At 57.6% G+C, this 12,943-nt stretch overlaps 2 protein-coding genes across 2 annotated transcripts in view; both read right to left on the bottom strand.

The window, feature by feature from the left end:
- HMX2 (H6 family homeobox 2) overlaps positions 1-207 on the bottom strand; it is a 7,922-nt gene extending 7,715 nt beyond the window's left edge. The window contains exon 1 of the mRNA XM_038577970.1: positions 103-207. The gene's annotated coding sequence lies outside the window, so the exon portion shown is untranslated. The remainder of the gene's footprint in view (positions 1-102) is intronic.
- A 4,333-nt stretch (positions 208-4,540) lies between these two features.
- Positions 4,541-6,243, bottom strand: HMX3 (H6 family homeobox 3). The gene is made up of 2 exons (XM_038577968.1): positions 5,841-6,243; positions 4,541-5,211 (listed from the first exon to the last, which is right to left on the bottom strand). The coding sequence occupies exons 1-2, from the start codon at positions 6,241-6,243 to the stop codon at positions 4,541-4,543; spliced, it is 1,074 nt and encodes a 357-aa protein (XP_038433896.1).
- Between the last annotated feature and the right edge of the window lie 6,700 nt (positions 6,244-12,943).

Raw genomic sequence — 12,943 nt, 5'->3', positions numbered from 1 at the left:
CTGGGACCCCCAGCCACAGGCCCTAGCTGGCCCAGCGTGCGCCCACCCGCAGAAGAGAAAGCAAATCTCACCGACCTTGCCTTCTCTTTCTCCCAACCTTACCCTCCAGCACGCACTCTGGGCGCCAGAAGATGAGGGGTTCTCGCGGCGGCTTGGCCTCTGGCTCCAGCGGCCTGCCGGGAACCTGCCAACAGGACGTCCCGGCTCAGAATGAGCGCCCAGTGGCGGGGAGGGGGGGCAGTTTATATCTGTCTTGCTGTTGTTTGATGTACACACACCCGCTCTATTTACTACCAAATAAAAGAAATACATCTGTGTTGCCAACAGAAACAGCTCGCGCGCTGACTCTGCCGCCTCCCGGGCCCGGAGGCGATCGAGGGCGCTCAGAGTGGCAGAGACCCACATTGTGGGGACCTTGGCTCCGACTTTGGTCCCGGCCCATAGGAGTATGGGAATCCGCGGCGGGGTGTTGGCGGGCTCCGCTAGTTTGCGGCAGGTGGGAGAGAAGGAATGCACCAGGCATTCCTGCTGGAAGGATTTCAGGCTCAGTTTTTCCACGGGATTTTACCCAGCTTGCCTTAGCCTGGGGCCCTCAGAGAAAACAAAGCTGCCCGGGGTCACCTGAAACAAAATGTGCCTGATTTTGTGTGTTAGCAATAGCTGTGATCCTAAACACATATGTGGGTAGGTGTACTTCAAGCCCCTGGATATGTGTCTGTTAGTGTCTACCTAAAGTGTGCGTGTGTGGTGTTATGTCACACACGAGTGTGCCTTCTGTGTGGTTTGCTGGTGTGTCTGTTTGGATAACGCAGGAAGGATTTAACCAGAAAGATAGTGTCATTTGCCCTAACTTGAAGATTAATGGAAGATGCAGATAGGGAAGGATCTGAAGTTAGGGTAGGTGGAAAGAAAGCTAGTTTCTTCCACAATGGGAGGCGAGGGAGGGTGAATGGATAAAATCTGGGCTGTTGGTCCAGTCTCCTAGGGTAAAGGCCAGTGGCTGGCATCTCACAATGGAATGTCCTGGAGGAATTACGTAGCGGCACCCTCTCCCCAACAGATACCCCCTTCTGCTGAGTGGTTCCAGCAGCCCCCGGCCATCCCTGCGGAGGCAGCAGTGGGGAGGGGCGACTTTTGCATAGGAAGATGACCCCAACCAGCTCTCGGGATGTGACAGTCCCACCAAGAGTTTTTTTGGGCTCTTCTTACACCAAGGCTTCAGAAAGCCCTGCAGTAGAGCCTAGGATGCTTCCTGTGAGGAGTGGTGCTTGGTGCCCCACACTCAGGCTCAATTCTTTCTCTTGCATTGTGAGAAATCCTACCACTGACTGAACAGGAGGGAAGCAGAAGTTTCCCACCTGGGCCAGCTTCTAGGCCCACACAGCCGCCAGTCCCTGGAGGCCTGGCGCCACCCTTCTCCCCTAGGGCAGGCACGGTGGCTCGGGGGAGAAACACATTGGTGCAGGGCAGCGGGGCTTCCCAATAGGACTGAGAAGGAGGCCGCAAGGAGCAAGACAAAGGATAAACTGTATGTGCGGGGAACCAGTTATTTCTTGACTTTGTAAAGACTGGGTCAGTCAAGAACCGTTTTCTAGAATCCAAACACAAATAAAGAAGTATTTTCTTGGCGTTTGATAGCATCATGTTCTGGCTGTAAAATCTAAGGACATGTTTGCTATTGCAACATTATTTTTAATGAGCTGTTATTGGCCTGTCCCACAGTTAGTATTGCCAACAGTAAAAGGCATCACTCTGTTTGCAGGTAACACAAGGAACAACATATTTTGACCCCGAATTTCTGTTTATTTTTCATTTACGACACATGCCCTCGTTTTTATTCCAAACCACAGGGAAATAAAGGGAGATCTATCTTCACTGAGGTTCAGGCTAAAATTGTGCCATAAATACGCATGCCAGTTTATTTGGGGGCAGTTTCCCATCAATAGAAAACGAGACTCAACATTTCAGCCATAGTAGACTCAACTGTGTCGATCGGGTTTGTGGAACCCAGCAAAGCGGGGATGGGAGCGCGTGCAGGCGCTCCCCAGCGGACGCACCGGGCGGTGTGCTCTTCGGGATCTTCACCGTCTACAGGTTCTTCATCTCCCCCTTCTGGCTCCCCAGCTTCAAACGTGCCCTGCCAGGAGCTGGGCGTGCAGACCCCATGCTCTAAGGCAGGCAGCCGAGCGGTTGGCTAGGAGCGCCCGAGCACCTGCTTCTGCAGGCGGCTCCCAGCCCGGCGCGCCTCCGCCCGCTGCCCGCTGCCCACCGAGCGCGTGGGAACCTCTAGCGTTGCGCTTCCAGGCCTGGGACGGACAGGGACAGCAGATCGGAGAGGCCGCCCTGGAGGCGATGGGCGCCAGTGGACAGGAAAGGGCCTGGCCGGGAGGAGACAAAGTCCTTTCAGTGGCCGATGCCACAGTCGGATGGTCTCCGTTCGCTGGCACCCGAGCCACCCCCGGAGAGCGGCAGCTCCTGCAGGCCTGCGGATGCCTGGCCTCCCTGGGCCTGCCCTCTCGCGATCTGTCTTCTCCCAGCCGGACTCCGCGCCCCGCCTCTGGCCACAGCTGAATTCTAAGTTCACTCTCCTTTCCTCTTCCCGCCCCCGCCCCGAGATGCCACCGAGCGCAGCACCCTCCAGGCCCACTGACAGGTGCCCGGGAATGTCCTGCCCAGAAGCTCTCGGCTCCTGGAGGAACCGCGGCCTGGGAAGGGAATGCGAGGCTGCAGGCAGCGCGGCGGGCGGAAATTTATCAGCCATCTCCCAGCTCGCGGCTGCCGCTTCGCTCAATTTCTCAAACTAGATAAGCCTAGGGCCTCGCCCCTTCCGCCCGGCCAGCTCTCCTGAGCCAGCGCTTTGCAAGCCCAGAAAGACCCTGGGCAGAGGGAGCAGCCCTGGTCGCGAACAAAGCCGCCTCTGTCTCTGCCGCCTCCTGGATTATGGGGACGTGCGTCCAGGTCCAACTCGGGCGAGCGCACAGGCAGCCAGAGAGCCAGGCGGAGGAGAGTTTCAGAGACACCTGTCTGCGGAAAATCGGCCGAAGTTACACACTCTGGCAACACGAAACGCGTCACTTTTCTTTTCTTTTTAATTAATTCGATTTCACGACAACATTAAATGTAACAATATTTTGTGGGCTTTTTTTCTCTTTTTCTTAAAAAGGGACTGAACCCCGGGCAGTGACGAGGGAGATGGGGGGGGGGAGGGTTGGGGGGGAGGGAGAGAACAAGCTATCGCAGAACAACAGGTGTAGCCGACAGAAAGAAAACAGATTGGGTGGCAGAGCGAGGAGCCCTGTGGAGTCGAGGGTGAACTTTACAAGAAATCTGTACATATATCAAATAAGTTAAAATTCTCCTAAATTGATTGTCCTTCACTTAAAGCGCTCCAGTATGCCTATCTTACTCCTTTGAGCATCGCTACCTATCATCGTTGTTTCTTTCCTCCCTCCCCCTTTCCCCTTCTTAATTTTTTCCTCCTAACGAATGACCAGGATTACACTGTGAAAACGTCTGCTTCTCTCCGTGGAGAAAGAGGCAGGGCTCTCAGGAAATTTTGTACAATATTGCACAGGTCAAAAGTACAACAGTTACTGCAGAACAAAAAGGGGGAGAGGATAGAAGACAGATTTTTTTTCAAATATTGAAATCACTCTCTCAAAACAGGGAACAAAGCGATAATAGTAATAATAATAATAATAATAATAATAATTTATCAGCAAATGAAATCCCCCAAATAAATGCTGCTAATAAATAAGATCACTCACACCGGGCCAGATGTGGAGGTGTTTCAATCATCAGAAGTCTAATTTCGGGCTGTCTTGTCTTTTCCCTTTAAACACCTAGAGAATCCTTCAGTCACAAAATGGGACAGATGAAGAGGTCAACTGCAACACACCTCTGCGGGGAGGAAAAGCGGCCTGAGTCCGCCTTCCCATCAGAGGCTTCTCAGATTCTGAAAATTGGGGAGGATCCCTAGGGCCGCAGAGGAGAACCACACCCAGAAATCCAGGAATAAAAGTAGGATAATGTGAATTCCCTCCTTTTCTCTCTCTCTCTCTCTCTCTCTCTCTGGACTTCTGAAGACAGTTCTATAGAAAATGAATACACCAGAGGGCTTTAGGTTTTTGCGGCTTATCTCTCTTCTATAAAAATAAAACCAAAAAGCCACAGCGCAATGCAAATTGGAGGGGTAGGAGGGGGGGGGGCGCGGTGCGTAGAGTTGCACCTTTTGCCAAAGCTTTCGGACGAAATATTTGACCCGGGGGATCTTGTCTTTTTTCCTGCTCTTTTCTTAATAGAACCAAAACCAAAAACGTAAGAGGGGGAAGCGCCTCAAATCCGTTAGGGGTGAATTGCACGAAAATGCATTGCAAATACTTACAAAAACGCTACCGATCGGGGGAGGGGAGGCCGGGGCGGCGCGCCCGAGCCCCGGTTCCCGAAGGCCGCTGGACGTCCTGGCGCCCTGGGCCCGGCCCAGTCTCCTCCGGGATCTGGGAAGGCGGCCGGGCGCTCCCTCCCCCTCCCCCGTCGGGCCTCAGACCGGCCGTAGCAGCGGCACGGAGGAGACCACGGGGTGCGAGTAGTACACGGGGTGCGGGAAGGTGAGCAGCGGCTGGCTGACCGGCACCGGGGCCCCCGCGGCGGCGGCCGCGCCCTCGGCGGCCGAGTTCTCGTGGTAGAGGATGGGCACCCGCACGATGCGCTGCGCCGCGGCGTGGCTCAGGTTGGCCGCCTCCAGCTCGGCCGCCAGCTGCCGCTTCCACTTGTTGCGGCGGTTCTGGAACCAGATCTTGACCTGGGTCTCGGTGAGGTGCAGCGACGCGGCCAGGCCGGCGCGCTCCGAGCTGCTCAGGTAGCGCTTCATGTCGAAGGTGGACTCGAGCTGGAAGACCTGGCTGCGCGAGAAGACCGTGCGCGTCTTCTTTTTGCGGCACGCGGGCTTCTTGTCGGGGCTCTCGGCGCCCTTCTTCCAGTCCTCGGCGCCGGGCGTCGCGGCCGCCGCCCCCACGCTCGCCCCGGCAGCTCCGGGCGCCGCCTCGCCCTCCTTCTTGCCTTCCTCCGAGTCGCTCTCCTCCAGGATGATCTCGTCCGGGCTCTTGGAGTCCAGCTCCTTGTGGTCGGGGTCGGCTTTGAGCAGCGGCTCGGGGGAGTCGCGGTCGGTTCCCGAGGCGGGGGAGGAGTCTCGCAGGAGGGCCTTCTCCGAAGCTGGGGAGAGACAGACAGACGGACGCACACGCACACGCACACGGACACAGCCTTCAGCGGGGCCTGGCGCCTGGGGGGCCGCAGGCTCAATCCGCGCCGGCCTCCGGGCCCCAGGCCTCGGGGCCTCGCGCCTCCTCCCTCGGGCCTCCTTGCTGGCGGGGCCCGGGTAGGGCCTCCGCATCCTGGGATGCCCTTTCTCCCGCGGGCGGGCGCGCGGGCGGGACACCCGCACGGTGGCAGGGCGGCCACTGGGTGTCTTTCCCTTGGACGTCCCGCCTGGGGCCCCCGGGTCACCGCCTCCATCCGGGCCCCGTGCCCGGCCCCTGCCGGCTGCAGCCTCCCGGTTCATGCCCCAGGCCACGCTTCCCCGGGAGGCGCCGCGCGCCGGGCTCCAGTTCCACCTCTCTTCTCACCAAGTGGGATTGGACTCCCCGGGCAGCGCAACCGAGCGCGCGGGGCGGCAGAGGCCAACCAGGGGCCGGGGAGGTTGGCCAAGCAGCGGGTCGGAGGGCGCGGGGGTCCCCGGTGGAGGCGGGAGGCGGGAGGGGGCGCGGGGCGGGAGGCGGCGCGGGGCGGGGATGCTCCCGGCGCGCGGGGAGGACAGCGAAAGTTCAAAGAGAGGTCGGTACCTTCAGGTCGCGAGAGGTGGCCGCCGGCGGGGGTCAGGGTGTAGGGGTACCACCAGGCCGGGGAGCGCTCCAGGTAGTGCGCGGGCAGGGCAAACCTCTGCGCCGGGATCTCAAAGCGGGGGAAAGCCAGGTCGCCCACCTGCGAGAGCGCGAAGCCCGCGGCGCCCTCCAGAGCCCCCTTGGCCGCGGCGGCGGCGGCGGCGGCGGCTGCGGCGGCCGCGGCGGAGGCCGGTGCGAAGAGCGTCCGTGGGGGCGGCTGCGGCTTAGGGGGCGGCCGGTGGTGGTCTCCGTTGAGCAGGTTCTTGATGGAGAACGGGGACTCCTTGGGCGCGGGAGGAGGGGGCGGCGGCGGCGGGGGCTGCGCGCTAGCGGTGCCGGGGGCGTCGGGCCCGGGCTCCGGCATGGTCCCCTCTCCTCCGGGTCCCGGGGAGGGAGGGATCGGGACAGGCGCGCGGCCGGGCGAGCGGGCGGGCGGCCGGAAATCAGACCATAAACGGAACTCGACTACGGGGCGCAAAGTCGGGGGCCGCCCCGGGCGCAAATCCAGCGGCGCGAGGGCGGGGTGAGGACCCGGCCGGGGCGGGCCCGCATGTGGGAGGGGTGCTGAGGGGCGGGGAGCGGCCCGGCCGCGGCTCGGAGGGAGCGCGGCGGCTCGGCGGCGGCGGCGGCTCCCGGGGAGGAGGCGGCAGGAGCGGTCCCCGGCTTGGGGCTGCGTCAATCCGGCGCCGGATGCTAATGATGAAATCAAAATGTCATCCAAGTTAAATGCGGGGAGTATACGGCGATTGGGCGCGTACAATGGCAAATGGGATTAGGCAGGCGAAGGCGCAGCCGAGCCCGGGCCCCGCAGCCGCCTCCGCCACCGCCCCCTCCTCGCCTCCGCTCGGATTTTGGCGCTTTGGCTTCGGGCTATAAGAGCCCGCCTGTTATTGGCTTTATATAGTCCAATTAGGCAGCAAATGAGGACAAGCCTATTAGCACAAAAGGATATTGGCTCCCGCTAAAGAGGCACTCGGAGCGCGCCGGCGAGCGCAGGAGGCGAGCGAGGGACGGAGCCGGCGGCGCCCCCGGCCGGCGCGCACTGACCGCCGAGGCGCCGGGAGCCCGCGCCTGCCTCTCCCCCCTGCGGTCCGGGGACCGGCTTCCAGCCGCCAGGCCCGCGGGAGGGGGAAGGGGCGGGCCTGGCCCGCTCGGGTCACCTCGGGGTTGTCGGCGCTCGCAGCTGCCGATCCCCGCCCCCAGGGGCTGCACAGGGTCCCGCCGCCCCCACGCCGCCGGAGAGCCACGCGGCCCCGGCCCCCGGGAGGCAGGGCGCGACCTCCCGCCCGCGGCGAAGTCCGCACTTCCCTACCCTTGGGGGTCCGGCGGCCTCCGCGTGCTCCCCAAAGCCTGCTAAGGGCGCGGCCACGAAGAGGGGGATTGGGGTTCCAGCCTAACCGATAGGAAGGGGATCGGGGTGTAAGTCCTTGCACCGCATCAGCGGGCTCAGGCATCCGCTTGGCCTTGGCCTTTGGCCCCGGGAAACCGAAGTGAGTCTTTCCTCTGAGCAGGAGTGGGTGTGCGTCTTGGCGCACCCGCGTGTGCGCGCAAAACGGGCTAACGCCCGCGGGGCACCTGCCGGGGCTGCTAAGGCAGCAGCGTCGCGGCACCGACGGCTGCGCCCCGGAGAGCCCCTTCTTCTCGGCCGGCGGCCCGAGACCGCACTTTCTCCTGGGACGTCTCTCCTGCCGGCGTTTGGAGCTGCCTAAAGCTTTAGCAGGGGCCGTGCGAACCGAAGGCACAGCGGCGGGACGGTCCTCGGCCGTGGCGGTGGCGGCGGTACCGCAGCATGTCCCCCAGGGCCGCCAGGTCCCTAGAGAACCCTGCTGGGCCTCTGAGGGACAGCTGGGCCGAAGGTCACTCTACTCCACCGGCTTTCAGAAACAACTCCCCAGGTTGCACCCAAAGCCCATAAGGCAGGCATTTAAGACTCTAGATTTAAGCATCAAATAAAGTAGGATTGCTTGTGGGGTCCCTTCCCGAGAGACAGCTCCCTGGTCAGAGAAACGCAGCAAAATGGCCATCACTCCTCCACCCATTGTGAGCTTCCATATACCCAAGGTCTTTTCATGGCCTCTTCGCTTCCCCGTGGCCTTCCCCCCACCCCCTTTCCTTTCCTTAGATTCATCCCTCGGCTCAGTCCAGGCCACCCTGTTTTGGCAGGTGCAACCGCTTCGGTTCCCCAGTACAGACGTGGGTGTGTATTATTTTCTGATCCGAGGCTTCAGCCTCCCCGCCCCCCAAATCTCAATGGGCGCATTTAATGCTTCTTTCAGCAAACGTTCATCTACGGTAGTGAACCCTAGTTTTGCTTTGGGAACCTGGAAGCATTGTAAATGGGGCTTCCATAAACAGTCATTATTCTCATTATTATTACTCCCTTGAGTTTGTAGGGAGCCTTTAATGGAATGCAAAACGCCCCACGTCGGAAATCTGACTTTGAAATCAACCACCGCCCTGAGACTCAAGCAGGGTGGGTCTCACACTCGTGTTTTACAGATGGAACAGGGCTCCCGGGGAGGAGACTGGGACAAGGTCACCCAGTCGGCGCTGGACACCAGGAGTCATTTTCTCTCCAATTGCAGGAAGAGCTCGATGCGCGCAGGTCTCCGCAGGTTGGGGTGGGCTTGGCCGGGACCCGCCCGCCACGCCGCGGAGGCTTTGAGAGGGAGGCCCGTGCGTGTGTTCGCGCGTGTCCTGGGAGCTCTCCCATCCGGAGCGGGCGCGCGCAAAGTTGGCCAAAGTTCTGATGCGTGGAAGCCGCTTTGGAACTGAGACAAGCAGAAAAGCTGCTCATCTCCCGGGGAATAATAAGAAGCGGCCGGCAGACGTCGCTGAAAAGTTGTGGCTGGGGAAGTGGGCTTTTTTCTGATCGCAACTTGAGGACTAGACCCAGATGGGAAGGGGTCGAGGCTGGCGGGGGCAGAGTGCGGGACAGCCGGTGGCGTCGCTACCCGAACCTCACTCTCTCGTGTCTCCCCTCCCAGGGGGCGCGCAGGTGCGCAGGTGCGCAGGTGCGCTGGTGTGCGCGCGTGTGTGTGCAAGCGCGTGTGTGTGTGCGTGTGTGTGTGTTGACCAGAAATAGGAGTTTATCGGGTGTCAGGACCCTCTGCCCGTACCCCGAGTTTCAGGGATCTGGGCTTGAACAGCCAGTTGCTCAGAGTAAATCTTCCCTTCCTTTCCGCAGCCAGAAAGCTCGGGGCTGCGGGGGCCCCCCGGCGCGGACACAGCCCTTCACTCGCCCTCTGGCGAGGGGTGTGGCCTCCGCTTACTCACGCCCGGGGCTCCATTCAACGGCAGGCAAGCAGCGCCCTCTAAGGGACAAGCTCTTAAGCAAACCCGGGGGCTCGGCCGGAGAAACCACAGTCCTGGCGAAAAGCATTTAAAAGCCATTGCTGGCCATTGCTGTCTTACCCTTGGGGCCTCAGCTAGAGAACAAAAGCGTTTTTTTCCTCTGGATTCCGAAACAGAAAGTGAGATCGACTGCAGATCACTGCTGATCTTTACCTGGCCACCGTAGGGAGAGGTCTCACCTGCTTCCCACCAGCCTCCCCTCCCTTCCTGCCCCTGTTTGTAAGGGCCCGTTTTCTGTTCCTGCTGGCAACTGATCCCTGAGGTGCCCATCCTGGCTGCAGGCTAGATGTGAGCCCCTGGAAGGGCCACTGGTGCTCAGTAAGCACTTGAGTTCCTGTCTGAATGCCTGAGTGAATGAATGAATGCATGCATGCAATGAATGAATGAATTCACAGTTCCCATTGTCTCATTGATTATGGTTCTTCAGATCGCCCGATCATATCCAATAGCATTTTTTCAAAAAGTTTAATAAGAACCTGAGGTCCTTTGATGACACGTTTTTCAAAATCCAAAGGAGCCCCGGTGATAGGACTCCTGGAGGGGACTTTCACAGGCTGATCCTGGGTAGATGGGATGCTAGTAATTAGCACTCAACTTTTACAAAAAGGAATGAGGCCTGGGAGTGTTTAGAACGGTGTTCTCACCTGCCTCCCCGCCCCCCAGGGTGACCACCACACACACAGAACACAGCTATACATATATGCACACTTACATGTAAGTGTAAGTACTCTTTACAGTAAGGAGTTCCCCTAGGACTTTCCAAAGAATAGGAGTTTCCATATTCTTCAGAACTTCACCTGCTTTCCTCCACGGGCTGTTCCTCCTTGGAATAGCCCACCTGCTTACCCATGGAGTGGGGACGGTCTACTGGTTTTAGCTAAGGCTACCAAGGTCCCAGGCATGGAGGCCACCTACACAGACAGCGGGCACTAGACCTGATGGCCACACTTTAGCACTTAACCCTTCTGACCAGCAGGTCCTTGATTTGTAGGCAGAATGGATAAAAGCCCAGAGTTATGATCTTGGGGAAACTGTGCCACAGCCCACATGTGCTTTGGCCCCCTTTATTGGAAAGTCCTCTCATCTGTTCTAGTGCTGCCAGGAATGCTGCCCAAGACCCCTCCCTGTGGCTAATGATTGTGACTCTGAATGGGTCACATCTGCATCCCCACTCAAGTATAATTTCCTTAGAGTGGCTGAATGTCTAGCCCTTTCCCAAGAGTTAAGGGTGATAATTACATGGAGGTAATATCAGTGAAAGGTCATTGAGTCCCCCCTATATAGTAGGTGAGGTCGGTAGGTGCTATTATTTTTCCTCTTTGACAGAAAAGGAAACTGAGGCACAGAGAGTATGACAAAGGAAAGGTAGAAAGAGTCTTCAAGGACAGTGAGCCTCAGGGTGTTGTTACAAGGACAGCACAGGCATACAGCAAGCGCTATGTAAGCAGGGCCTCTCTCTGGTTGATGTTATCCTTTATTCAGTTTTTAGGATGAGCCCAGAATGGGCCAGAAATACATTCTTCCAGGGTTTCTCCAAGAAAGCTAGCAGTCTTATAAGGGAGAGATGCTCCAGGAATTGTTGCCTTGCCCCAAGGGGGCCTTACTCTACTATCAAGGAGCAAGCTAGCCCTCCCATCCCAGACCCCCTTTCTCTACCTAGTTCCCTTGTCTTCTTAAAAAGCCTTTCTCTCCAGGGCACTTGAGTGGCTGCCTTCAGCTCAGGTCATGATCTCGGGGTCCTGGGATAGAGCCCCACGTCCCTCCCTGCTCAGTGGGGAGCCTTTCCTTCTGCCCTTCCCTCCCACCCCCCTGCTTGTGCTCACTCTCACTCTCAAATAAATAAACAAAATTTTTTTTTATAAAGTTTTTCTCTCCAAGCAAGAATCTCTCATATGCCCAAATGTGTGTGTGTATATATATATATATATATAGCATTTGGCCCTACTGTATCTTACTATTTGTAAGTGTTTGGATATTTTGTGGAATCTGGCTAATAATTTGCCGTGACCTTGACAAGGGTTTGAACTGCTCTGTGTCCCGGCCTCTCCATCTGAAAGATATCGGGGTGCACCAAAATGACCCTACTAGGAAAACAAGGCAGGTCACCCCTTGTGTTTTAGAAGAAGATACTCATCGTAGAAAAGGCTTCACAAGCTATCAGATTCCACCCTTTGATCTTCCCCACTCTTGAGTCCAGCCCTCAGAGAACACTTGTGCCCTCCCCACCTCCACTTGGAGGGAGGCTCCTATCTGGGATGCTGCAGAAGGCCCACTGTGGACATAGCCACTCTTCTTTGGCTTCTCTCACATTGCTAGGTCAGGCTGGGATTTCTAAAGCAAGTCTTGCTAGATACCAAGAATATCACCATAATGTATCCAATAAATGTTTATTGAGCACCTAATATGTGCCAAACTTGGGTCTAGGTACTTGAGATGCCTCAGTGAGCAAACCAAAGTTCCCTGCCCCTGGGGAGCTTACATTCTAGTGGGGGGAACAAAAATTATAAATTATAAACTGTGTGAGGGGGATAACTATTATGGGGACAAACTTCAAGGGGAACCGGGCACTGAGGTGGGGGAGAGGGTGTTGCAGCATCACATCAGGTGGTCAGATGAGGCTGCCTGAGAAGGTAAGGTTTAAGCAAAGACTCCGAGAAGGTGTGGTATTAGGCTGTGTCCCAGAAGGAAGGAAGTGCTTAGGGGCTCGAGGCAGGAGGCCTGGTGTGTTCAAGGAGCTGCACAGCTGTGTGGCCAAAGAGAACATAGTAAGTGAGATAGGAAACATCAGAGTTGGCAAACACATGGGCCCCTGGAGGCCTTGGTAGGAATTTTGTGCTTTATTCTGAGCAAAATAGGAAGACCACCACAGAATTGTAGGTTTTAAAAAATCAGCTTTTGGGGCACCTGGGTGGCTCAGTGGGTTAAGTGTCTGACTCTTAATTTTTGGCTCAGGTCATGATCTCAGGGTCATGAGATCAAGCCCCCTGTCTGGCTCCACGCTGGGTGTGGAACCTGCTCTCTCCCTCTCTCTCTCTCTCTCCTTCCCTCTTCTCCCCACTCCACCTCCCCAAAATCAGCTTTTTTGAGGACAATGTACTGCGGCCAAGAAATGCACACATTCTGAGAGTACAGTCAGACGAACTTGGACAAGCGATTTCAGTCAGGTGGTATGACGGTGTGGTCAGCAGCGGTTTCCTGGAGGAAGTGCTCAGCTAGGATCTTGATGGGCCCGTTATCAGGTAGAGAAGAGAGAAGGGCAAAGAGGCAGAGGACACAGCCAGGACATGGCCATAGAGATTGGAAAAGGGTCCCGCATGCTGGGGGGGGCACAGAAGGCTGGAGGGGCAAGCTGAAACCTGACCAGAGAAGCTGCTTCCCTTGCGTGGGCCCTTGACTTCCTGCATCAAAATCAGCAAGACTCCACCAAACCCACTGGTTCACATGGTGGTGGTGGTGGTGGTGGTGGTGGTGGTGGTGGTGGTGGTGAGGAGGAGGAGGAGGAGTCACAGGCTCAGGAATCTGCCATTCTCGTTAGCTGGGATAGGCAGACTTCTCGTGTGATCCGTGAATTCATTTCCTCCGACTGCTCTAATAGAAAGCCACAATCTAAGGTGGCTCCAGGAATTTATTCTTTCAAAGTTCTGGAGCCTATAAATCTGAAATCAGGGAGTTGGCAGGACCAGGCTACCTGTGAGGCTCTAGAGAAGAAT

The sequence above is a fragment of the Canis lupus genome, chromosome 28 (genome assembly GCF_011100685.1).
Source record: "Canis lupus familiaris isolate Mischka breed German Shepherd chromosome 28, alternate assembly UU_Cfam_GSD_1.0, whole genome shotgun sequence".
Lineage (NCBI taxonomy): Eukaryota > Metazoa > Chordata > Mammalia > Carnivora > Canidae > Canis > Canis lupus.
The sequence above is the reverse complement of the archived record's forward strand: the minus strand, read 5'-3'. Positions and strand labels throughout refer to the sequence as shown.